This window comes from Hippopotamus amphibius, chromosome 5 (genome assembly GCF_030028045.1).
Source record: "Hippopotamus amphibius kiboko isolate mHipAmp2 chromosome 5, mHipAmp2.hap2, whole genome shotgun sequence".
Taxonomy (NCBI): domain Eukaryota; kingdom Metazoa; phylum Chordata; class Mammalia; order Artiodactyla; family Hippopotamidae; genus Hippopotamus; species Hippopotamus amphibius.
In genome coordinates this window covers 28,606,559-28,631,451 of record NC_080190.1, presented here as the reverse complement: position 1 = coordinate 28,631,451, position 24,893 = coordinate 28,606,559, and the positions used below count along the sequence as shown (strand labels likewise).

The 24,893-nt window shown below is 36.9% G+C and overlaps 1 protein-coding gene across 16 annotated transcripts in view; it reads left to right on the top strand.

Moving 5' to 3' along the window:
- BTRC (beta-transducin repeat containing E3 ubiquitin protein ligase) overlaps positions 1-24,893 on the top strand; it is a 176,015-nt gene that overhangs the window by 131,657 nt on the left and 19,465 nt on the right. For all 16 annotated transcript variants that reach the window (XM_057734606.1, XM_057734604.1, XM_057734603.1 and 13 more), the window contains one exon: positions 21,781-22,012. In XM_057734606.1, the coding sequence (XP_057590589.1) occupies positions 21,781-22,012 (232 nt within the window). The remainder of the gene's footprint in view (positions 1-21,780; positions 22,013-24,893) is intronic.

Below are 24,893 nucleotides of genomic sequence, written 5' to 3'. Positions count from 1 at the left end.
TTTCAGATAATATTTCACCCCTAGTTTGAGCTGCCCTTGGAATGAATGTGGCCATGTTAATGTGACCAGCAGACATGATACAAAACCAAACTAAGTGATAACTTGGCATCATGCCTTTGTGTTATGTGCAGGAAAGATCCAGGACTGATGTCCATGCTGTACTGTCTTTGGCAGAGTGGTGCTTGTGTGTAACCAGAATATGAGAGAGGAAGTCGTACTGACTTGTATTAATCTCCATTTAGAATGTTAAAAAAAAAAAAAAAAGGTAAAAAATTTCTCTTAGAAATTGCTAAAGTTTCCTTTAATTGTCAACACACTTTTTGAGGGATCTGTATGCTAAAAAAAAAGGTTGATGGGACATGTTTGTTTCTTATTATAACTCAAAAAATTTTGTTTCTTAACTTTAGAATGCAGAATAATGAGAACACAATAGTCTTCGCTAAAATGAATTTACTTTTAAGGTGATTGTTTATATTCTTTTTTTCATTCTCCTTGATTCAAGGGACTTATCAATTAGCTGGTTTTGTATTTGTATTAATTTTAACAAGAGTGTTGAAAAGCAGTGTTTCTTTCAGGGAGGGGAAGATTTGAAATCCAGCAGTGAAAAACAAAGCCCTTTTTATTTCTGGCTGCATTCCCAGATAGTGTGTATTATAATCATTGAACTTTTAGAGACTACTCACATTCTGCCTGAAATGTATAGGATTACAACATCATAACTAAATTATACTCTCTGGCATACCCGAACGTGACACAGACATTCTTGAGTGGAAGCATTGATAACATAATTTCCATTGGTTAAGGTGTCAGTGGAAAAGAGAGTTTACAGGCATGGGAAAAGCCTAATTTGAATAGGCCTCTATTGTCCAGGGGGTTATTTAATGCTAATAAATACTTGTTTTAGAATGGATGGAACTAGGTTAAGTGTTTACAGGCAAACCTTCCTCTTCTCCTCCACTGAAGAGCAAGGTTCTCCTAACATTGACCTACTTTGCTCTTATATGGTACTATAGGTACAGTATATAGGTATGAAGCCATGAAGAGAAAAATTGATGAAGACCCGAAGAATTTTTTAGTAGGAAGTGCTTGGTAGCATGTTTCTTTGTTGGTGAGACATAATGTTGCCACAAATCATGAATAAGTGTTCCGAATTCTCTAATATTATAGCAGTTATAACCATTTTCAAGCCTCCTTTCTAAGTAGATATTTCTCTCCTGGCTTTCTGTATTGTGAACTTTACAAAACTGGCTTAGGCAGCCTATTAATTATTCATATCATAGCAACAATTAAAGCAAATTAAAAATAAAAATCGCCATATTGCATTTAACCGTGGGCAGCACCAAACTGTGTCAGCTCTGTAAAGGCCTGTGACGTTTCCTTAGTTAAAAGTGCTAGAGGGAGCTCTAACCTTGTTCAGAGTAGTGGCGTGTGGGAGCAGTTGTCTGTATGTGGCAGAAGGGTTGTAAGTGGAGAGAGAGGCTAAGGCTGTGCCATAGCAAAATTTTAAATCTTTTTTATAGAACTCCCTGTTTCCTTTATATCAGAAAATAAGGGTTAGGACTATGTATCTGTAACCAAACAGGGCTTTATTCACCCTTATTTCTCTTTTTATGAATATAATAATCTGTTCCTAATACAGTATTCAGGAGACCCTGAGTTTGGCTCAGTGAATTTTCACAAAGTGAACACATCTGTGTAACCACCAGCAAGATTTTTTTTTTTTTAAACAAATAAGGAAAGGAAAAGAACCTTACCAGAAACCCTGCCCGCTTTGTCATTCCCTTCCAAAGGTAGCCATTATCCTCACTGCTAACAATGTGTGTTACTCTTGCCTGGTTTTGAACTTTGTGTAAATGGAATCATACAGTATATATTCTTTACTCTCTGACTTATTTCACTCAACATAATGTTTTTGAGAGTCTTATTATTGCATATAGCTGTAATTTGTTTATTCTCATTGATGTGTAGTATTTAATTATGTAAATATGCCAAATGTATGTATCCATTTTACTGTAGACGAACATTTGGGTTGCTTTCAGATTTTGATAACTACAAACATTTTTTGGTATATATCTTTTGGTCAGTATGTACAATGAATACATGTATTCTATTGTGTCTGTAAGTAGGAGGAGAATTAGAATTTCCTGACTGGTGGTACCAATTTATACTCTCTCCAGCAGTTGAGAGTTCCATTGTTCCTTTTCCTTGCTACTCAACACTTGTTGTCTGGCTTTTTCCTTGAAGCATTCTGGTGGTGTGTAGCAATATCCCATTGTGGGTTTTTGGTTTTTTTTAATTGTAAAAAATTTTCATGTAACATAAAATTTACTATCTTAACCATTTTTAAAGTGTACAGTTCAATAGTGTTAAGTATATTCACATTGTTTGTTGTCATGTTTTTAAATTTAACTTTCCCTTAACACTTAAAATTGAGCATTTCTTTATATATTGATTGACCACTTAGATCTGAAGTGCCTGTTCAAGTCTTTTGCCCATTTTTCTACTGTGTTTTACATATTTTTCCTAATGATTTGTAGGAGTTCTTTATAAATTCTGGATATAAGTCCTTTGATACATGTGTTATGAATATTTTCTCCTACTCTGTGACTTGCCTTTGCACTTCTAGAATGATGTCTATTGATGAACAGAGGTTCTTAATTTTAATATAGTCCAATTTATCAATCTTTGCCTCACATAGTTGTGCTTGAGAAATCTGTGCCTACTCCAGTGTCATGAAGATATTCTCTTATGTTTTCTCCTAAAATTTTTATTGTTTTTACCTTTAATGTTTAGAGCTGCGCTCCATTTGATTTCCCCCCCCCACATTTTAAAGCTCTTTATTGGATTGTAATTGCTTTACACTGTTGTACTTCATTTGATTTTTGTGTGTGGTGCTAGGTAGAGGTGAGAGTGCTTTTTTTTTTCCCAATAGAAATATTTTTTTCTTTTTTTTCAGTTTTTGTTGGAGTATCGTTGCTTTACATTGTTGTGTTAGTTTCTACTGTACAGCAACTTGAATCAGCTCTGCATGTTAGTATAGTCCCTATTTGTTGGATTTCCGTCCCATTTAGGTCAGTGCAGAGCATTGAGCAGAGTTCCCTGTGCTATACAGTAGGTTCTCATTAGTTATATATTTTATATACAGGATCAATATTGTATATATGCCAATCCCAATCTCCCAATTCATCCCACATTTTCAGTTGACCTAGCACCATTTGTTAAAATGTATATTTCCCACTATACTGCATTGTTTTCTTTGTCATAAATTACATGACCATACATGTATAGGTCTTTGTCAAATCTTGAACTCTGATAGCAAGCCCCCTAGCTTTTTTGTTATTCTTCAATATTACCTTGGTTATCCTTGGCCATTTGCATTCTCATATAAATTTTAGAATCAACTTGTCAGTATTTACCATCTATGTGACCTTTGCATTGCCTACTGTAGCACTTGCACATAGGAAGTCCTCAATATATTTGTTTAAATGAGATAACTCAGTATATACAAAAATTGCCTAAGTTGTAATTTCCTCTGATATCACCCAGAGCCTTTGAGCCTGGCTCTGCTTAGCTGTTCTTACAATGTAATCAAATCTTAAAATTTTCTCTTTTTCTTCACAGTTCTATCCCCAATCGCATCAACTAATGGTGGCCAGACAAGTTAGCATATTTTAAAATATTCCAATTCATAATTCCCCTTCCTGGGGAATTTGGTATTATGGAGTTTCAGTTAAAACTTCGTTTTCAAAGTTTGGTGGGCAGGTGCTGATACAGGTCGAGTTGCTCAGATGGTTTCTACATACTAGCAGACGATAACAACTACCTTTATTAGGCATTTATGTGCTTAGCATTTTATATGTAATCTCCTGTTATTTCTTTTAATAACCCTGGGAAATATGTGGTATTATTCCCCTCTGCAGGTAAAGAAATTTGAGGCTTAAAGAGGGTAACAAGTTGGCGCAAGCCTACATAGTTTGTATATTGCAGACATAGGGCTTGAACCTAGGCTTGTCTGGTACTGTGTAGTACTGCCTCTAAAATCATAATTCCTTTCACTTAATCTACAAGGAGCCCAGGCTCCTTGCTGTTATCCCTAAGAATATATCCTCCCAAATGTCTTGATTCTGTCTTCTTCCCAACCCCACCCAACATAGTCACTGCTACTCTCGTAGTCCATGTCCATTCTGATATCAGCCTACTCTTCCAGCTTTATTTATTTACAGTGTAGGCCCATTAGATTGCTCACTATTGAAAAATACTGTCACCATGGAAGATGGTGCCACAAATTATGTTTGCAACTTCCAGTGAAACAATCTTTTAAATGGAAATTGAGGCCCAGTTCTTTTCCATATATCTTAATTTATTACAGTAGCTACTATATCACCTTTGCCTTGAGGACACTTGATGGCCTTTGGTATCTGACAGAAAAGGTCTCTAAGATACAGCAGGCTATGGGCTGTAATGCTGAAAATTAAACTGGCAGAGAACAGCAGCCATCTGATCATGACCACTATAACCTTGATAAAGCATTAAGAGAATCCCAGTAGGCTTCACATACCTATTTGCAGACTCTTCATGTAGCCCTACTACTTTGATTTGGCCCTAAATAAGACAACTTGGTGTATTAAATTGATATAATATTTTACCTCCACGTGAAATAAAGGAAATTTTAATAGAGAGATACATTCATTTATTGACAGTTTTTTTGAAAACCTTCCCTTAAATACTGGGAACTATAGAGAAAGATGGATGGGGAAATAAGAGAGTAAATTATGAAAGAAATGAGGCACATTGAGACACAAAACTTGAAGGCATCATTAGGTGTTCAGATCCTAGTGTCAGCCCTGAGAAAGGTTAATACCGGAAAGTTTTGAATTCTTAGTTATAGAATATTTTAGCATGTAGAAAAGTAAGAGAATAATAATGTTACCTGTGTACCTGTCACACTCAGGATGATAGCATTTCTTTTCATTAAAAACTCAATTGTTGCAGAAAAGTTTGGCTTATTGTTGAGATTTTGGAATATATTTCTTGTCCAAATAAATTATGAAAAATACTTCTTTTTACTTGAGGTGTGTACTTAAACTCTAATGTGTTAGTTTTTTAGTAAGAAAACGTGAAGAATGATTCTCTTTTCAAATGTATTCACTCAGCTCTGTTTCAATTTACCATGGAACTGAACCATAAACTCAAAATATAAAAGCCACACTGAGCCTCAGATTATTCCATCCACCCACTCATTTTACAGATGAGATCCCAAACAGTCCAAGACTTACCCAAGATCACATAGCTAATTAGTGATGGGACTAGGCCAACATGCTGTCTCACATTTGCTGTGGGGTTGTTTACATGTGAATCAACTATAAGAAAACTTTTCATAATGGTTTGCTTCCAAAGCATCAAATTCCCAAAGCCTCTGTTTATTCCTTAAACAGAAAATGGAAATAGAGTAACTTCAAAATATTTCGCACACAGGAAAGCCTCATTGGACAAAGTTGTTACCCTTGTGTTTTGTATTTATAGTGTTCCATTTGAGCTTAAGCCACACCCAGGTGAAGTAAAAAGTTGAGTAGTAAACCAGGAAATGTCTTTATAGAAACTATTTCATCCTTCAAGAAAAGCCAAGTTCTGCAAAGAAAAGATACAAGTCCTATTTCTAAATCAATCACATAAACAGTATGGAAGTAACTATCTTTCTCATTTTCATTTTTTTCATCCCACCTTCACTCCCAACAAACACACAAAATCCCTGGTTGGGGATCTGTCCCATTTTGAAAACAGAAAACTTTTGTGACATTCAGGATTCAGTATTTCCTCCAAAACACCAAAAATCAGCAGTCTCTGACCCATGAAACCCCATAAAAATAGTGCCCAAGTGGGGGAAATGTAAATAACCTTCAGACAAAATCACAAAGTAATCATTTTTCTGCTAACTTTTGAGAAAAAGGAGGGTGGGTGCTGATGACAGTTAGAATTACAGTTTGATTTCTGTCCTAGCTCTGTCTTTGCTGATTACTAAAAAGAAGTACAAAGTCTGAAGGAAGCAAAATATACTCTGTACCCTACAGGATGTAGGAGTCATCCTGTACTTACTGTAGAAACCAGTAAAGTGGATTTTCAAAATTTGGGTACTGTATTGAGAATCTTATTACCATTCTAATAACTTTCTTACTGTTCTTCCTTCACTAAATTTGAGCATTATGGGAATATGTTTTGGCAATTGCTCTGAAAGATTGAAAATGAAAAAAAATCAATGTTCAAATGTCTTTTATTTCATATCATAAAACATATTTCAACGTCTTCCTTTTGCTCTTTCCTATCTTCTCCAGTTGTTTTTTTTTTTTTTTGCTTGTTTGTTTTTATAAATTTATTTTATTGGCTGTGCTGGGTCTTTTTTGCTGTGCGCGGGCTTTCTTTTTTTTAGTTGTGGTGAGTAGGGGCTAGTCTTCGTTGTGGTGCACGGGCTCCTCATTGCCGTGGCTGCTTCTTCTGCAGAACATGGGCTCTAGGCGCGTGGGCTTCAGTAGTTGCAGCACACGGGCTCAATAGTTGTGGCTCACGGGCTCTAAAGCGCAGGCTCAATAGTTGTGGTGCACGGGCTTAGTTGCTCCTCCGCATGTGGGATCTTCCTGGAGCAGGGATCAAACCCATGTCCCCTGCACTGACAGGCAGATTCTCAACCACTGCGCCACCTAGGAAGCCCCTCTCTGGTTGTTAAATGCCAATCTTCATTAGTTCAGTTTTACTCTCATTTTATTCTCATTCTTTTCACATAGTAATATTTTATATATTTTATTACTTAAAAATGTTGAAACTAATCTTAGAAAACAATGGATTAAAGATTATCAAGTTAGAGTACTTATGGACAAAGAATCAATGTAGTGATAATAGCATCCTTGTGATAGTAGCATCCTTGTTGGTAAGAGAAGGGAACTCTAAATTTACCATTGTACTCCCAAAAAGCAATGTGCACTCCTTATATTAGCTTGGATTGAAATTTCAATTTGCCTGATATTTTTGAGCTGCTGCTACGTATCTGTGTAGGGCTTATGGTATATATCCAAAGGGCTTATGTCAGTCTCTGCCTTCAGAGTTTAAAATGTAGTTTGAAAGTGAAGGTTGTTGGGTATGTATTATTGTAAAAGTGAAGAAGATTGTATTTAATAAAAGTGTTAAGCTAATAAAAATCAGCAACTATGTACACTTCAGTGCTCTCTAGTTAAAAGCATAATGACAACTAATGCCTTTACTGTGTGCTGGGTACTCTTCCAAAGTGCTTTTTCATGTGTATTACCTTATTTATATCCTGACGTTAACCCTTCCAGTTAAGTACTATAAGAATCACCATTTTACAGATGAAGAATTTGAGGCACAGAGAGATTAAGTAACTTATCCAAGATCACATGGTAGAGCTTGGATGGAATCAGTGTAAAATCATGCTATTATTTTTTACAGTATTCTATTACATAAACATGAACTCCTTCAGAAGCACATTTGAACTGACTTCAGTGTGGCACTTGTGGTCTTGGTGTTCATGTAAACTGCTTGTGGCTATAGAAAATGTCTTTATCCTATTATACAAAGTACTCCTAGTCTTCTATATTTAGTTTTAGTCATTGACTTGGAGCTTCGTTGTCATTAAAAAGCCCAAGGTCCAGAATTCCATTTTAGAAAAACTGTACACTTTATGTAACAACTGCATTTTGAAATTTAGTCTGAACTCTACTAACTTATGTGAATTTGAGCAAGTTATTTTGATCACCTCTGCTAAAGAAAAAAAACACAAGTGCTACATCCAAACTAAGCTTTTCCTGGATAAATTAAGAAGACAATTACCCACGTATTCCAGAGAGAAACGTCTTTTGTCCCTTGATACTCCAAGGGTTATTAAAGTTTTACCTGCAGATAACCAAGACTTCCAGAAGTTACAAGTCATTTACTTCATTCACTGCAGCTAAGAGAGGCCTGTGCTGCTGTCTCATAGGATTATTTCTTGCTGCATTTAACATGCATTAACAAGCATTTGGAAAGAGTTGAATTTCTTCTAGAAAGTTGAGTTGGCTTCTTGAGATCCTATCCCCAAAAACCTTGTATTTTCCTAATCCGGGTTTTAGATATAGCTTCTCAAAGGCTTTCTTCAGGAGCAGGTTTTACCAAGTCATTGAGACCTTTTTATTGGACCGAAAAATGTAAGGATTAGAGCACAAAGAGGAGGAGGGTAGTTTTTTCTTCTTTATTTAAAACTGACTATATTTTTCCCATGTCCTTTTTAATTGCGTTTTAAGTGTCTCTTTGTTTTCCTCTGGCAACCAGTGCCTCCATCATTCCCTGTTATTTATTGGTAGAACTTAGCTTTCTGTTGCTAAAATAAAGGGAGGATATGAGGGGGAAGTCAGACTCTTAGTTAAAACTTTCTCCATCACAGAAATTTTATTTTGGTGATATTAATATTATTTAACATCCAGATGAGCAACTTCTATCTGAGGAAGTTTACAGAAAGAGCAACAAGATTCCAGACAATTAAACTTTATTACTCTGCCTGAAACATTAAGTAGTGGTTTAGAAAAACAGTTTTTCATCCCCCTCCCTCTTGATGTTTATTGTTTATTGTGTGGGAGAGGACCTTTTGGTCCAACAGGCATATTGCTTTTCTTGGGGCAGGTGAGCTTGGTAATGCTAGGTCTCTTTTGCATTTGGTTGTATTTATTCCTTTCCTCCTCATCTCTCTCCACCTTATCCCTCCCCTCCCCCTCCATGTCTCCCTCCATCTCTTTCCCAGCCCCTCATCTCTTTCCCCTTTGCCATCTCTTCCTAACCATGCTTATCCGTCCTGTCTCTCTCCTACCCACTCTCTCCTGTTCCCCATCCCTGGTCACTTTCATTTCTCTCCCTTCTCACCTCTCCTCTCCTCCTCGCTCTCTCCCTTCTTCCTGCTTCCCTTCCCTTTCTTCCCACTCTTCCCCTTCCTTCTCCCTCCTCCTTACTCCTTCCCTCCTCTCTCCCCTTCTTCCTCCTCTTCTCTCCCCTCTTTTCGATACTCACAATCACTTATAATTCTGTACCCTATGAGATCAGATCTTACTTCTCTGACGTGTTCAGCAAAGGAGATGAGTTTCTCCTGCTCTGATTAATTTGGTGTTATAGACAAAGAATTCTCTAGATGACACAGAAACACTCTCCCCAACATCAAATAATTGACTAATAATTTTTTTTTAGACCAGGAAGATATATACCCACCAAAATGTGAACATTGTTTATTTGTTGGTGGTGGAAATTATGGGCAATTTCTATGTTCTTTGTGCTTCTGTATTTTTCGTATCTTCTAAAGTTTGTCTATTATAAATGCTGTTTTTTTGAAAACCAATTGATCTTTCTTTGCTTGACCCCAATAATCCTTATTTAAAGAAAGTAAAAACCAAAAATAAAAAACCCCCAAGGAATCAAATTTGATCCTCTAGTGAATATGAATTTGATTTGCCATTTAGATATTCAGTTTTCCACATCCTTTCAACTTTCAAAATGGTGGCGCCTTGATTTCAGCATGAAGCCTTTAGCTGTTGCCGCTAACATAGTAAATAATGGATATTAAAAGAATCTCACAAGTTAGGCTTAAACTCTAAGTCCTACAAGACCTTTTCTGCCTTTCTCTACCTTTCCCAAAATTTAGTTCATTTTTTTTTTTGTAATATTTCTGTGCTATGAGGGTAGTCAGTATGACAGACTTAGCAATTTATATACAGCTTTGTTTTCAGTCCTGGGGGATAGAGGGGACTGACATTGGTGACCAGCCATTCTGTTATTGTTATACCTTGTCTATTGTCCTTGCTACCATTGGTCATAAAAGGCTTAAAATTCATACTGTACTAGGCCATGGTACCAATTTGCTCACAATTAAATGTTAGAATTACAAGTTCAGATTCAAGTTTGACAAAAAGAAAAAAATTCCAGCCTGTTTCCTTCTCAGTTGGCTAGCTTAGGTGTGGAAGGTGAACGTAAGACTAGATGAAGTGTTCTAGACAAAGTTATGCATTTCCTAGCTATAGTGTACTTGTTTCAGAAAGGGTTAAATGGTGTAGTTAGTAAATGGTTTTCTAGCTGCAGGGGTTTTTGAAAAGAGATCTAGGAATTCTGCAGTTAATTGGATTCTTCAGGCATGGACTTACGGTCATTGAAAAAATTTGAGTGAGGGAAATTTTCTTGCTTTGCTCCTACATATAGTTCATAGTGTCTTAGAAGTCCAGAATTATTATTTTTTTAAGGATTTGATGCCTATTTGTGCTGGTTGGACATTTTATATGATAAACATGACATTTTAAAAGATTTTACACAATATTTTCCCTTGCTTTGCCCTTCTCCTTTTTTTTTTTTTTTTTCCTTCCTTCTTCCCTCATTTCCCCAAGACTGCATCGCTGGTGCTTTTTCTCATTTTTCCCCATCTTGTGAGCAAAGTTTTAACAGTATGTAGAAAGTTAACTGCCTGGAGTCTTTTAAATATAAGTAACACGCAACCAGTAATAAGCTGTCGGTTGTTTTTTTGCTGCCTGCAAAGAAACATAAACACAGTGCTCATTTCTGGCAGGTTTTTACTGTCAGAGTTTCTCCTATTATATTTATCTTACAATTTGCCAGGGGGTGAAGTTATTAAGTTTTAGCAGCAGCCATCGATCAAGTTCACAAGTTAACACGATAAAGGCTCTGTGCCGCTCCGATCCGGGGAAATGATGATCCTCACTCGGTAATTAACTAAATGAGAAAGTTAAATCTTACTTGAGAGCTGGGAGAGATGAAAGAGAGGTGTTTGTCAGTTTCTCAGTGGAAATTAGAAGCAGTTTTCTGCAATTCCCTTAGCTGCTGCTCTGTCATATTTTACATAAGCACTGGGAAAACGTCTTGTAATTAGTGCTGTCATGGAGGATTTTTTTTTTTTTTTTTTTTTTTGCTGAAGGATGTTGGAATAATTCATTAGATTATCAAGAAAGGCTTGTGTCCTGAAATGATTAGCACAGTGAAATTTAAACCATTAACGATAACAAGTTTAGAGCTTGCTGCAGTGCAGAGGCACCCGGGGTACGTCTGTGCCTATTTCAATCATTTCTTATAATTAAACATTATGTCCTTTTCTCCCCCCATCACCAAGACCCATCCAAAAATCCTTTTAAGGTGGCGCTGTCTACATCAGTGGGTTTACCTGCCTTGGAGGTGTGTGTAGTTAGTTGCTATAATAATGCAGCAGTAAATTAAACTGCTGTGAGCTTCTTCGTTTAGAACAAAAGAACCTATCACCCTGGAAGCTATGAAATTGCATGAGGCAACCCACTACAGAAACTACCCACTACAGAGCCCCGATTTGAAATCTAAAAATGTTAAGTGACTATCCTGTCCCTTTAACTACCTCAAAAATCCATAAATAATAAAAATGGCTTTGTTGTGATTTTGGTGAATTTTTTATATGGCTTTTCCTATAATTAGTAAATAGAACAAAAGATTGTCAAGTGTCCAGTCTTTAAATAATCATTTATACAGGGGCATTTGTGAGTTCGTTTCCTGGTGACTTTTATTTAAAAGAATTGGAGTGATTGCAAGCTTTTTCTTCTTGGTTATTAGAAACCAGTCAAATTCATAATGTGAACTCTCCTTTTGCTACAAATTTGCCCCTTCCTGTCTTCCACGTTCACTAATCAGATCTGACATATTTATGAGTTTGCCTAATATGTAATCATATTTAGTAGAAACTGTTAAAATATTAATGCAGTAATCCCACTGAGAAATGTGATGTTTACTGTTGTTGAAATGTTTATCCCATTCTATACATACTGCAACCATTTTCTTTTCATTTACACTCTTACCCCCCACCCCTCAGAAAAAGATAATGGACTACTTTTTTAGTCACTGAAAGTTATAGAGGTTTTTTAAAACTGAAAACTGGAAATGTTAAAAGTTATGGTCCCACTTTTGAGTATTCATTACCTTTTACTCTGTATGTTCAATTTATGGCCAAATTCATTCAGTTTCTCTTGAAACTCTCTTGTTAAAAGATGCTCAAGTGCCAGTAGACTCTATTGAACCTTCTGGGTCCCTTTTTCTTTTCTACCCTGCCTCTTTGTAAGTTCTAGAGCTGTTCTGGATCTCCCTATCACCATCTCCAGCCTTAGGTGTGCTTACTTATTTCTTTCAGTCCTAATCAAAATGTAGACAATATCATTTCCTCTTAATTTAACTAAGACAATGTAGACTTTTTATATATTTCTTTGGAGATATTTTTACAAAGAAATCAAGGGGAAACAGTAGGAAAAAGAAGTTTTAAATCAGTGTTTTTGTATTGTTATTTAACTAAAGCCTGGCAACAGTATAGTATAGAACTTTAAAAAACTCCCCCCTTTCCCCTGCAAAACTCTTGAATGTTTTACCTTGTTTCTCCTGGCCGCAAGGAGCAAGAACCCTGGTTTTATCCCTATCCAGGTTAATGTACCAGTTTAAATATTTGAAGGATTGGCCCTACTGAAGAAGTAAATCACTATACTGAAATAAATGTGTATTATAACCCAGATTTATAATTCTCAACAGGGCTTTTCTCCTCCCTCCTCTCTTGTGAGGGTAAAATACCTTTCTTCTAAGCACTTCCTTATCTGCCTCTTATAACCGTAGCTGTGATCACTTCTTGCCTGGATTATTTTATCAGCGCTAATTGGTCTTCCTTCGTCTGCTCTTTCAACTTGCTCTTGTTATCCCCTCCCCACTGTCCCAGATGCCCCCCCGCCCCCCACCGTGTGGTATCTAGTGTAAGTATTCCTAAAGTGTAAATCAGATGATGCCATATTTAACTGCCTCAAAACCTCCAGGGGCTCCCCTTTACACTTAACAAGAAATCCAAACTCCTTACTTATGACCCAGAAGGCTTTATATAATCTGGTCACCTTACTAACCTCAGTTCCCACCACTTTCCCTCTCATTCAGTTTGCCCTAGCCATACAACCACCTTTCTTTCTTTTACTTGAACACACCTTTGACTTGCTTTCCTTCTGTTTGGAGGCTTTTCCACCAGATCTTCACAAGGCTTGACTCTCATCTTTCAGATCTCAGCTCAAATGTTACCTGCTTCAGTGTCATTTCATAACCACCTCAGTTAGAGTAGGCTGTACTATTCACTTGCTATTTTTTGTTACCTTATTTTGTTTTCTTCACAATACTTACTGGTTTCTGAGATTAAAATATTTATTACATATTCTCCCTCTACTCCTCGCCAGAGAAAGTAAAGAAACTTTGTCTGTCTGTTCACCAGTTTCCCTAGCACCTAGAAAAGTGCCCAGCACAGACTAGTAGCTCAATAAATGGTTGTTATAATTATGGTTACTGGGGGGTAGGAGAGGATGGATAAATTGGAATATTGGGATTGACACATACACACCACTATATATAAAATAGATAACCAGTAAGGACCTACCATATAGCACAGGGAACTCTACTAAATACTGTATAACAGCCTATATGGGGAAAGAATCTAAAAAGGAATGGGTATATGAATATGTATATGTATAACAGATTTACTCTGCTGTACACTTGAAACTAACACAACATTGTAAATCAACTCTACCCCAATAAAAATTATTTTTATAAAGGTAACACAGGGAAGCCCAGGGCAGGCCAGCCCAGGCCGAGCCATCACTCTGATCCAACCCAGGTGGCCCTGTGTCCCCTCCCTGTATGTGTGGAGGTGGGGGTTTATGTGGGATTGGTCTGCCTCAAGCAAGAGCAGGCTGGTGAGGGGTTAGAAGTCTGGTGGGTTGATTATGTCCACACCCCAGGTGTGGCTGAGTGGAATGTAGAACAGGTTTATCCCAAGCCCTCTAGATGTATATCTTTCCTCCCAGGCACATATCTGAGCAGACACAGGTCTGTGCCTGATCTGGGAGCAGAGGGTCAAGTGGGCAAAAGAAGCAGTGATAAGATAACGGCCGTGCAGGGCTCTGATACCTCAGGCCTGGCCGGCTGCTGGTCACTGTCACTGAAGAGCCCCACCCCAGAGATTGGTGAGGAGCTGGTTGATGGAGACAACCCAATCCACCTGCCTGAGTGAGGGGCCGGTGCACCACACTGCCAGCGAGAGCCAGCGCTGGCTCCCGGTGAGTGTGGCCATGGAGGGTTCTCCAGAACCAGGGCCCAGAGGTGAATAGGGAAAGCCTTGGCTCCGAACACCACCCAGGCTGCTCCCCAGTGTCCTGTCCTGGGCTCACAGGGAGCTCAGCACATCCAGCTTCAATGTGGAGCACTGTGTCAACCTTCTCCTGAGTCAGCTGGGGGACCTGGAGCCCACCAAGGCAGAGCCTAAAGCTCCAGCAGGAGACCCAGCGCCAGATGTTGATTCACCACCCGGGCAGGAAGAACCTGCAGCCGCTCCTGCAGAAAACTCAGAGCCAGGTCAAAATTCACCACCCCTCCAGGGAGAACCTGCACTGGCTGCTGCAATAAACCCAGAGCTATTTCAGAAATCCCCACCCCCACGGGCAAAGCAGGCTCTTCAACCACCATCATTGTCAGCTCCTGATCTATACCATCAACCTGCTACCCCAACCCGAAATTTACTTTCCTTCCTCAGTCTTTGTGTTTGGGTGTTTTGTAATTTTATCTTTTTCTTCTCCATTATTTATGGCATTCTGTACTTTATGTTTTAAGTGTAAAGTAATAAAATTTCAACGTTTCAAAAAAAAAAGGTTGTTGGCCTTAGTCAAAATTTTTGTCCTATCTCTCTTAGGCTACAGCCTTATCCTGAGCACTACTTTTGCCCATTTTATTCTTATATTCATTCATCATTTTAATCATTATACCCCTTTTCCCCCACCAGGGGTTTCAATGCCAGAGTCTTTCCTCAGAGCCCTACTTAAGGCCAAACAATCCTTAAATATCATTTGCCTCTCCCTAGTCATCAATGTTATTCTTTTTATCTAGTCCTTGCACCCCCAGTTCCACATGTTGCCCTATATCTGGAACATTTTCCTTTCTCTACTTAACATACCCTTCCTTGTGATTAAAGCAGGGCTTACATGCAAACTAGAAACATCTGTCATCTCACCTTCAAGTTCAGCCAGTCCATGCTGTATCTTCCAGCCTACACATAGTACAGTTAGCAAAGTCAGCACACTTAATGTTGCCGTGGTGGTGGTTAGGCTAGTTGGTGTCTGCAAGTGTATATTTCTCCCTCCTGGCCCAGGCAGCAGCTTCAGAGAAATTCATGGTAATTTTGAAAGTGATGTTTTAATATATTTTCAGGGAGGGAAATGTTAGCCCTTGGCCTTTGAGGACTAAGCTGAGGACAGTTGTATAAATACTTAAGTCCTTTCATTTTGTGTGCTTGTCACCTGACAGCTTCTTTCTTTCTTTTGGAGATAACTGTTCATTGTAAACAGAAAAGCAGAACAGGAGATGTGCAGGGGTGGCAGAAAGTTAGTGTTACCATTAAACTGAGGTTGTTTGTCAGCTTTCTCAGACATTTGAACAGTAGTGGTTGAGTCATCAGGCTTTTGCTGGGAAAGCCAAATCAATTCTATTGCCACAAGTAACCATTACCCTCTCTCCCATACACTCTAATATACAACCTTTTGGTTTTTTAATAATTGAACTTTTTCACTGTACCCCTGTGGATTTTCTAAGGTTCCCAAATTGAAATTTTGCTGCATTTACTTTAGACATTAGTAGAAAAAATATGTAAGGGAGAATGACAGAGGGAAGAGGCTTGATAACAAAGACCTTTAGCTCTGGAGTTCTATACAAATATAATATCTTAGTTATGAATGAAATTAATATTACAGTGGCATTTATCCTTAGAAATATCCTATCCTTAGAAGTTTTTAAAATCTATTTTATTAAGGTATGATTACATACAATAAGATACACCCATTTTAAGTATACAGTTCGATGAATTTTGGCAAATGTATATGATCAATCTGTAAAACATTTTCATTACCGCCAAAACTTCACTGGTGCCCTTACCTAGTCAATCCCATCCCCACATCTAGCCCCAGACAACCACTGTTCTGTTTTTATCATTATAAATTAGGTTTGTTATTCCTAAAGTATAGTATAAGTAGAATCATAAAATATGTACTTTTTTGGTGCCTGGCTTCTTTCATTCAGCATCTTTTTGAGATTCATCCTTGTCATTTTGTGTATCTGTAGTTCTTTCCTTTTATTGCTGAGTACTAATCCTTTGTACAGATATATCACAATTTGTTTATCAATACAACTCTTTTTTTTTTTAAATACAGTTTCCATGAACTATATATTTGAAAGTTACTTGGATCTTTTTTTTTTTAAGATTTATTTATTTTTATTTACTTATTTATTTTGGCTGCGCCGGGTCTTAGTTGTGGCATGCATATGGGATCTAGTTCCCCTAACAGGGATCGAACCCAGGCCCCCTACATTGGGAGCTTGGAATCTTACCCACTGGACCACCAGGGAAGTCCCTATCAGTTCAACTCTTAATGGGCATTGGGATTCTTTCAGTTTGGGACTGTTATGAATAAAGCAGCTATGAACATTCATGTGCAAGTTTTGTGTAGAAATTTTGTTTTCATTTGGGAAGGGGTAAACACCTAGGAGTGAAATTGCTGGGTCATATGGTAAATACACATATAACTTTATAAGAAAGTGTCAGCCTGTTTTCTAAAGTGGTTGTGCAGTTAAACATTACTGCCAGCAATGTATGAAAGACCCAGTTGCTCCTCATTCTTGCCAATACTTGGTATGGTTAGTCTTTTTAATTTTAGCCATTCTAGTAACTATGTAGTAGTGTCTCATGATTTTTAACTTGCATTCCCAAATGACTAATGATATTGAACATCTTTTCGTATGTTTATTGGTCATCCCATATACGGATACTTTTTTGTGAATTGTCTGTTCAGGTCTTTTGCCCTTTCAAAAAACGAAACAAAGCAGGGTTACTTGTTTCATTTCCTTATTGAGTTCTAAGAGTTTTTAAAAAATAAATGTCTAAGAGTTTTTAAAAAATACATGTTTGTTCTTTTTTGTGCTTTTGTGCCCTGTCTGTGAAATGTTTGCCTATCCCAAGAACACCAAGATTTTCTGTTTTCTTCTAGAAGTTCTGTTTTCTTCTAGAAGTTCAGTTCCTATATATAAGTCCATAGTGTACTTTCGCTAATTTTTTTTTTTTAGAGTGTACAATTTGGTATCCCAATCTCCTAATTCATCCCCCCCCAACCCTCCCCGCTTTCCCCACTTGGTGTCCATATGTTTGTTCTCTACATCTGTGTGTCTATTTCTGCCTTGCAAACTGGTTGATTTGTACCATTTCTCTATATTCTGCAACTTATGCTAATTTTTAATAAGATCTAAAGTAGAGAACAAGGTTCATTTTTTTCTATATGGATATCCAATTGTTTCGGCATCATTTGTTGAAAAAGGCTATCCTTTACCTATTGAATTATCTTGGCACCTTTCTCAAAAATCAACTGGCTATATATGTGAGGTTGTTTGTGAATTCTCTGTTCTGTTGATCTATATGTTTGTCCTTACACCAGAGCCATGCTATCTTAATTACTATTACTTTATTGTAAGTCTGGAAATTCAGTAGTGTGAGTCCATCTTTGTTTTTATTTTTCAAGATTGTTTTGGCTAAAGTCTAAATTTTAGAATCAGCTTGTCAATTTGCCTGCGAGGATTTTGATTGACGTTGCATTGACTTTATAGACCAATTGGAAAGAATGAACATCTTAACAATATTGAGTCTAATTTGTGAACATACTATATTTCTCCATTTATTTAAGTGTTTTAAATTTTCCCTCAGCAATGTTTTGTAGTTTTCAGTTTACAGGTATTACACATACAGTATTAAACTTATTCCTAAGCATTATACTTTTTTAAATGCTTCTATAAATTGTATAGGCAGGTTTTTTTTAATATGTATTTTTTTAAATGAAGTGAGTATAGTAGTTACCCTTAGGGGGGCTAGTGACTTGAAAAAAGAAGCACAAGGCAGGGCTTGTGAGGCTTGTAATAATGTTTCTTGCCTTGGGTGCTAGTTACATAGTATGGTCACCTTGTGGAAATTCATCAAGCTGTACACTTAAGATTATGTATTTTTACTTATATTATACTTCAGTGAAAATTAAAATAGAAAAAATATATTACATACTGAGAAAGAAGGATATATTTTCTAAAAGAGAGAGAAGGACTAACTCCAGCAGTGTCATAAATTCATTAAGTGTCAATTTACTGAGCACTTTACTGTGTGTCATGCTTTTCTTAGATTATTGTATTTGATCCTCACAAAAACCCAGTGGAATAGATTCTATAATTAGCCCCACTTTACAGATGAGGGAAACAGAGACTCAGAAAAAAATCACGTTATTTATTCCATGCCACATAGCTGGTAAATTGAGGAGCTAAAATTTAAAACCAGGTCTTTCTACTCTAGGGCCAACGCTTTTAAAATAATGTGGTATGATATAGTGGTTAAGAGTAACTCATTTGAAGTGTTGATGGATCCGAGGTGTATGTCTTTCTACCTACAAGGAAATACTCTGTTTTGAGGTGTGGTGACTAGAATGTAGCACCAGCGGACAGTTGGCAAATACCTGAACTCTCAGGTTATATACTTCATTTCTAATAGCTAGTGTTTTACGTCCCATTTATGATTGGATCATTGAAAGTATGAGAAAGTCTTGACTGAACTTTAGCTCCTGCAGTGGGATAAACAATTTGTGAAATTCGTAGGCATTTTTATCTGTTAATGTCTGATAGCCACTGATCAAAGCATGAATCCCATTATTATAGAAACATCTCATTTAAAGTTTAAACAGAATAATTTCATTACCTTGCTGATTATTATTCTCTGTTACTGGTGTTTCTGGTCTTTAGCCAGAATACAATACTCTGGTGGCATCCAACTCCAATCCATTTCTACCTTTTAAGAGACAAAAGACAAATATATAAAAGATGATGGAGTGAGAGGATTTGGTTGTTGGGATGAGAAGTGGCATTTGGTCAAGCTTGTAAACCCACCTATTTATTAGCTCTCGAAATCTTACTCCATATTTTACAAGTTTTCCTTTTCTGAGATGCAAACAAATAACCTACACAACACAGCCCAGAAGTCCCCCAAGGCCTGTGTCCAACAAGGTTCTTATTAATCATTTTTGGTCTCATATCATAGACAACAGTGGCATTTCTGCTAGAAAACATCCAACTCTGTGTACATCAGGGCTTGCTGTTCATAGTGTCTGATCCTGCTGTGTAAATAGAATGGCCAGTGCCATTCTTGGACATATGCTTTCAGCTGTGTACCTGGAATCATTTGTAAAGAGGCCTACATGTAGGAGTTAACCTTTAGAAATTAAGGCAAGTCTGTGCCTTTAAGAGAGAAGTTGATTATCCAAATTTGATACAGTTTTATAGCACATTCAGTATGTCTAGGCAAATATGAACTCCATAGTAGCACAGGTGTCCTTGCCACATTGGGATTGCCTCAGGCAAATATGCCCAAGATCCATCAAGTTACTTTGAAAAGTACAAGTACCTAGTTGTACCTACCACTTTGTGGTTATCCTCTAAAGAAAAAAATCAACTTTCTTTAGAGCAGCAAAAGTTTCAGTTGATTTCTGAATCTTCTCTTAGTGTTCCCCAACTTCAAACTTGAGTATGGTCCTTGTCTCCCTTTTTCCCCTCACACCCCATATCCAGTCTATCAGCTCATTCAGTTGGCTGTGCCTTCAAAATATAGGTTGAGTCCCAGTTATTTCTCACCATGTCTATAGCTACCACACTAGTCCCAAAGATTGTTGTCTCCTCCATGGACTACGGTGAAGTAGTCTTCAGTTAGTCTCTGGATTTCCATTCCTGTCCCCTACAGTCTGTTCTCCACATAGCAGTGATCCTTTATAAGGTCTCAGATCATGTCATGCTCAGGCTTCTAGGTGCTTCTCCATGTGACCTCTCTGTCTGCATAGCTTCTCATCCTCCAGACTGCCCTCTCCAGCAGGATAGTCTGAATTTCTTACATGGTGGCTCAAGAGTCTAAAACGGAGTAAGTGAAGTTGCCTGGACTCAGAAGTCCCAGAATGTCACTTTCTCCACATTCAAAGACTAGGACAAACTACTTCTTGATGGGAAGAACAGAATTCATGTTCAGAGAGGGATGAAATTGTTTGGGGCCATCTTTGGAGATGGCTACTACCACCCAAATGACCTGGATCATCTGGTTTGGACTAGTTCTCCAACTGTATTTCTCCTTGCTTTGCTCACTTGGTTCTAGGCACCCTGGGCCCTTTTATTGTTCCCTGAAGATGCCAGACAGACTACCACCCAAGACCTTTACTCTCAAAATGCCCATTGCCCAGACCATTCTTCTGCCATGTAACAAAATGTCTAGTTCTCTCAGTTCCTTCATGTGTCAGTTCAAATGTCATATCTTTAGGGAAACTATCTCTGACACCTTAGAATTAAATAATTGTTAGGTTGTTTTTTTTTTTTTTTAATTGCTACATAACAAATTACCACAAACTTAGCAAGTTAAAATAACACCCATTCATTAGCTCAGTGTTCTCTAGGTCGGAAGTCTGATATAGTATGACTGGGTCCTCTGCTCAAAGTATCACATGGCTGAAGTCAGGTTGTTGGCTGGGCTGAGTTCTCAACTGGGGAAAAATCTTCTCAACTCGTTGTTGGCAAATTCATCTCCTTGCCTTTGTAGGACTGAGGTCCCCATTTCCTTACTGGCTGTCTGCTGGGAGCTGCTCTCAGCTCCTAAGGCTGATCAAATCCCTAACCAGGTAGCCCCCTTCTCTTCTGCAACCAGTTGGAGAAAATTTTCTGCTTTTAAAGGGCTCATGTCATTAGGTCACACCCACTGGAGTAATCTCCCTATCTTAAGGTCCTGATATGGGATCTTAGTTAAGTCATGGCAGTACCTACATGTTTGTTCGAATAACTAAGAGAGATGATTGTACATCAGGGGTCAAGAATTTCTTGGGGGACCACCATCACAATAGCATATATTTATTTTTCTACCCCTTTATCCTACTTTATTTTTCTTCAAAATGCTATCTACATTATATTTTCTGCTTGTATAGTAAGTAAAGTGTTTTTACCTTGATGTACTGACTACAGTGTAAGTTACTAATAGTAGAAACTATGTTATTTTTGTTAAGTTGTTCTATCCCTAGCACCTAGGACCTTGTTTGGCACGTTATAGAGGCTCAATTAATATTTGTTGAATGAATCAATTAATCTAAAAGACCTTATGGCATATAATTTTGATGACAGCAGAGAAAGATTGGGGGGGGGTAGGGTATATTGAGCATTGATGTTATTTAAGCTTTATCTCCAAAGGTACCAGGGTCTCAAATTATTCATTGACTTTTCTTTGCATGGAGGATTTCTTACTTGACTATTAAAAAATAAGTTGTGAGTAAGTAATTGTATAAACGCCTGGTAACTGGTATATACAAGAAAAAGCAAATTAGCTTTTTTTGCTTACTAATAATAACATGCTTTCATTGGTTTTCATCTATATATCTCCAAATAATGTTTTCCTACGAAGTTTTGGAAATGGATGCCTCATCATCCAGCAGTATTCCTGATTTACCTACTTACTGTGGCTTTTTCCATATAATTGCTATTTGCAAGCATCCAATTACTAATAGAGTAACAGAGTGAGCTCCATCATATCGACATACATAACATAGCATGCCAGACTGGAAAATCAAATATTTCCCTTATTTTCAATACTTACTGTTTTATGTTTCTTTCAATCCACCTCTTCTACAGACAAAACTTGCCAATGGCACTTCCAGTATGATTGTGCCCAAGCAACGGAAACTCTCAGCAAGCTATGAGAAGGAAAAGGAACTGTGTGTCAAATATTTTGAGCAGTGGTCAGAGTCTGATCAAGTGGAATTTGTGGAACATCTTATATCCCAAATGTGTCATTACCAACATGGGCACATAAACTCGTATCTTAAACCTATGTTGCAGAGGGATTTCATAACTGCTCTGCCAGGTATGTCTACAGGTGTTTGTAAGCCATTAATTTGCCTGGAAGATATGTTACAATGGTAATTATACTGAATCGTCAGCTCTGTATTCTCTCCTTTTTAAAAAAATTTTGTTGGCTTGATTTTTACAAACCGAGTATTTTAATCGTATCTTCTTGGGATATAAAAACAAAAAATCAAACTATAAAGAGACTTCTCTTTTTCCTCTCTTCTCCCTGTCTCTATTCACCCTATTTTTACTCACACTTAGGTTTAAATAAAATTTTTTCTGAGGTGTTGTCTGGTTTGAGGTGTGTCTTTTATAATGTGTCTTAGTTTTAAGGTGTGTTAACAACTAACATATTTGGATTTGAATTTCTATGGGAATTTGTCAACAGAATATTTATGTTGTAGAATGAATGAGACATTTTTAATTGAATATTTTAGCAAGAAGAGTATCTCAGGAGTCTTGCTGTGATATTAAATATGTAAATTCCAGGCTTTATAGTCTCACTGCTCAGTAGCTAAATAGCTATTGTAAACTATGTATTTTTAAATATATATATATTTGTACATACACACACATACACACACACACTTAAAATACTTTGGAGAGTGCTGTGGTTGTTTCACTGAATGCTTAAGGGTGATCTAGGATACTACATAGACATCAGTAGTTGGGGGAAATGCTGTTTCAGGAAAATACAAGGTTCTTACCTGTGTTAAAAGCTTATTTTAGAAGAAAAATAGTACAAAAGTGAGTGAATCTCTAAAATAGCATATCTTGTTTGTTTGGTTTTTTTTTCAGTTGTTTCCTGATCATAGCATTTATGTTATAGGAAATTTAGAAAATTCAAAAAAGTTTTTAAAGTATAAAAGTAAAATTTCCCAGAACCCTGCCATTCAGAGAGAACTACTAATGTGCTATTAATATTTTTCCTAGGTGTGTATATTTCCCTCGTAAGTGTTTGTAACATTTTTTTCTTACTATATTTTCTTAATGTGTTTTCCTAAGTGTTTTTTTAAATTTTTTATAGTATTGTGTATTATTTGTGATGGTTGAAACATATTATTTAAACCCTTTATTGAACATTTAGGTAGTTTAAAATGTTTTTTTCCATTATAAACTATGCTGTGGTAGACATTCTTATTCATCTTTTGGGCATCCTAGGAAAAAAAATACCAGAAGTGGGATTCCTATATTAAAGAATTATGAACATTTTTAAGACTCCTAATACATGTGCCAAACTATCCCCTAAGAAAGATATACCAACTTACACCCTCCCCCAAACTGCATATTACCACTTTGCTTAACTTGGCCAATTATATCTTTTAAAAATTTGTTTTTCCAAAATTGGAATTTAAATTGCCCTTTAAAACAAAAGAAATGCCTATTTATATCTTAGAAATAAGCATTTTCAAGCTGAATTTGTACCTGTATCTTTTGTTAAATAGAATAGATTTCTGCCCCTTCTTCACTCACTGAATTTTATTTTAGCCACAGGCAAACAGTTTCCTTTGTACGAACAATCTGTGTGTACCTCATTACTGTGCTCTCCCCAATCACTGAGACATGTTACGATCTCAAGCATATACCGCTAAGAATTGAACAGGAGATGATTAGACTTGTGTATTCTTTGCCTTAGACTGATCTCTGATGTATATGTGTTGACCACTTTATAAGATACTAAATCATCAGTCTAATGCTTTATGGCCACTTTAACTTATGAACCTACACCATCTGGCTACATTTAGTAAACCAAACTACCTCAAAAAATGCCTGTAATCCATTAATGTAATGGGTTTGTTTGGAGTGTTAGGTGAAATTACTTCTAAAGACTTATTAGAGGGACATTGTGAAAGATCAGGAGCAATTTGATGCCTGCCATTAAAAACATAGGAATGTATTTTGGGAACTTTTGATGGTGTAGAAAGTTTCAATATAAAGATGTAGAAATTGTACCATTACTGTATTTTGTGTGAAGAACTAATTATTATATCTTTAATTGGCTTATAGTCATGTTTCTTTAATAAGAATTAGGTGATGGATGCCCCCATCTGCTTGTGCTTAAATACGAACATGTGATGCCAGCCAAACAAGATCCATTTAATGCTTTCTTTTCCATATCTGCTGAAAAATGTGACTGATAGCCATACAATTTTTATAATTAAAATAACGTTTAAGCACATTTGGATTGTTGCTAATGTGTCTTTGTATGACTCAGGGGAAAGACACAAAATGAAATGTGGTATTCTCTCTCCTGTTTGTTAAGTTTGTGCCTAAGCGAATCAGTGTATGAAAGGATCTTTCTGCACTATTTAAGTCTTTAGCAAACCTCTGATATGTAACCTGTAAAGAGAAGTAACTTTGAATTTTTTTGTCTCACTTGTGAATTAGAACATCAGCCAAAAGGTTTATTAGTGCGAACATCCTATGTTATAGCATTTGTTCCTCTGAGGCCCCAGTACAGATTTGGGTGGTAGAGAATTTTAATTGGGAAGCCCATCCAGTGAATACAGTCCAAGATCTACTTCCATTGTTTATCTCTATATATCCTACAAAAATAGTCTTCGGAACTCTAAGTTATCTATTGGTCTGGGATTTTTTCCCCCCATTTTTGGCCAACTGTCATTTAGCCTTTATAGCAGCAACAGTTCTCAAATATATTTTTTAAACATCTAAAATTAAACTCATACTTGAACTTAAATATACCTCTCGGTCATTCCTCTTGGGATGTTTCTATACCAATCTGTATTTCCTTCTTCTCTTCTTTTTGCATGCTCAGAATTCTATAATCCAGAACATTCTGACTTAGTGCCTCTCCCCCAGTACATTTAAAGGATATTTCTTTTACTGAATAGCTTTGGAACTGCAGCAGTAATAGAAACAGAATGAGAAATGGACCT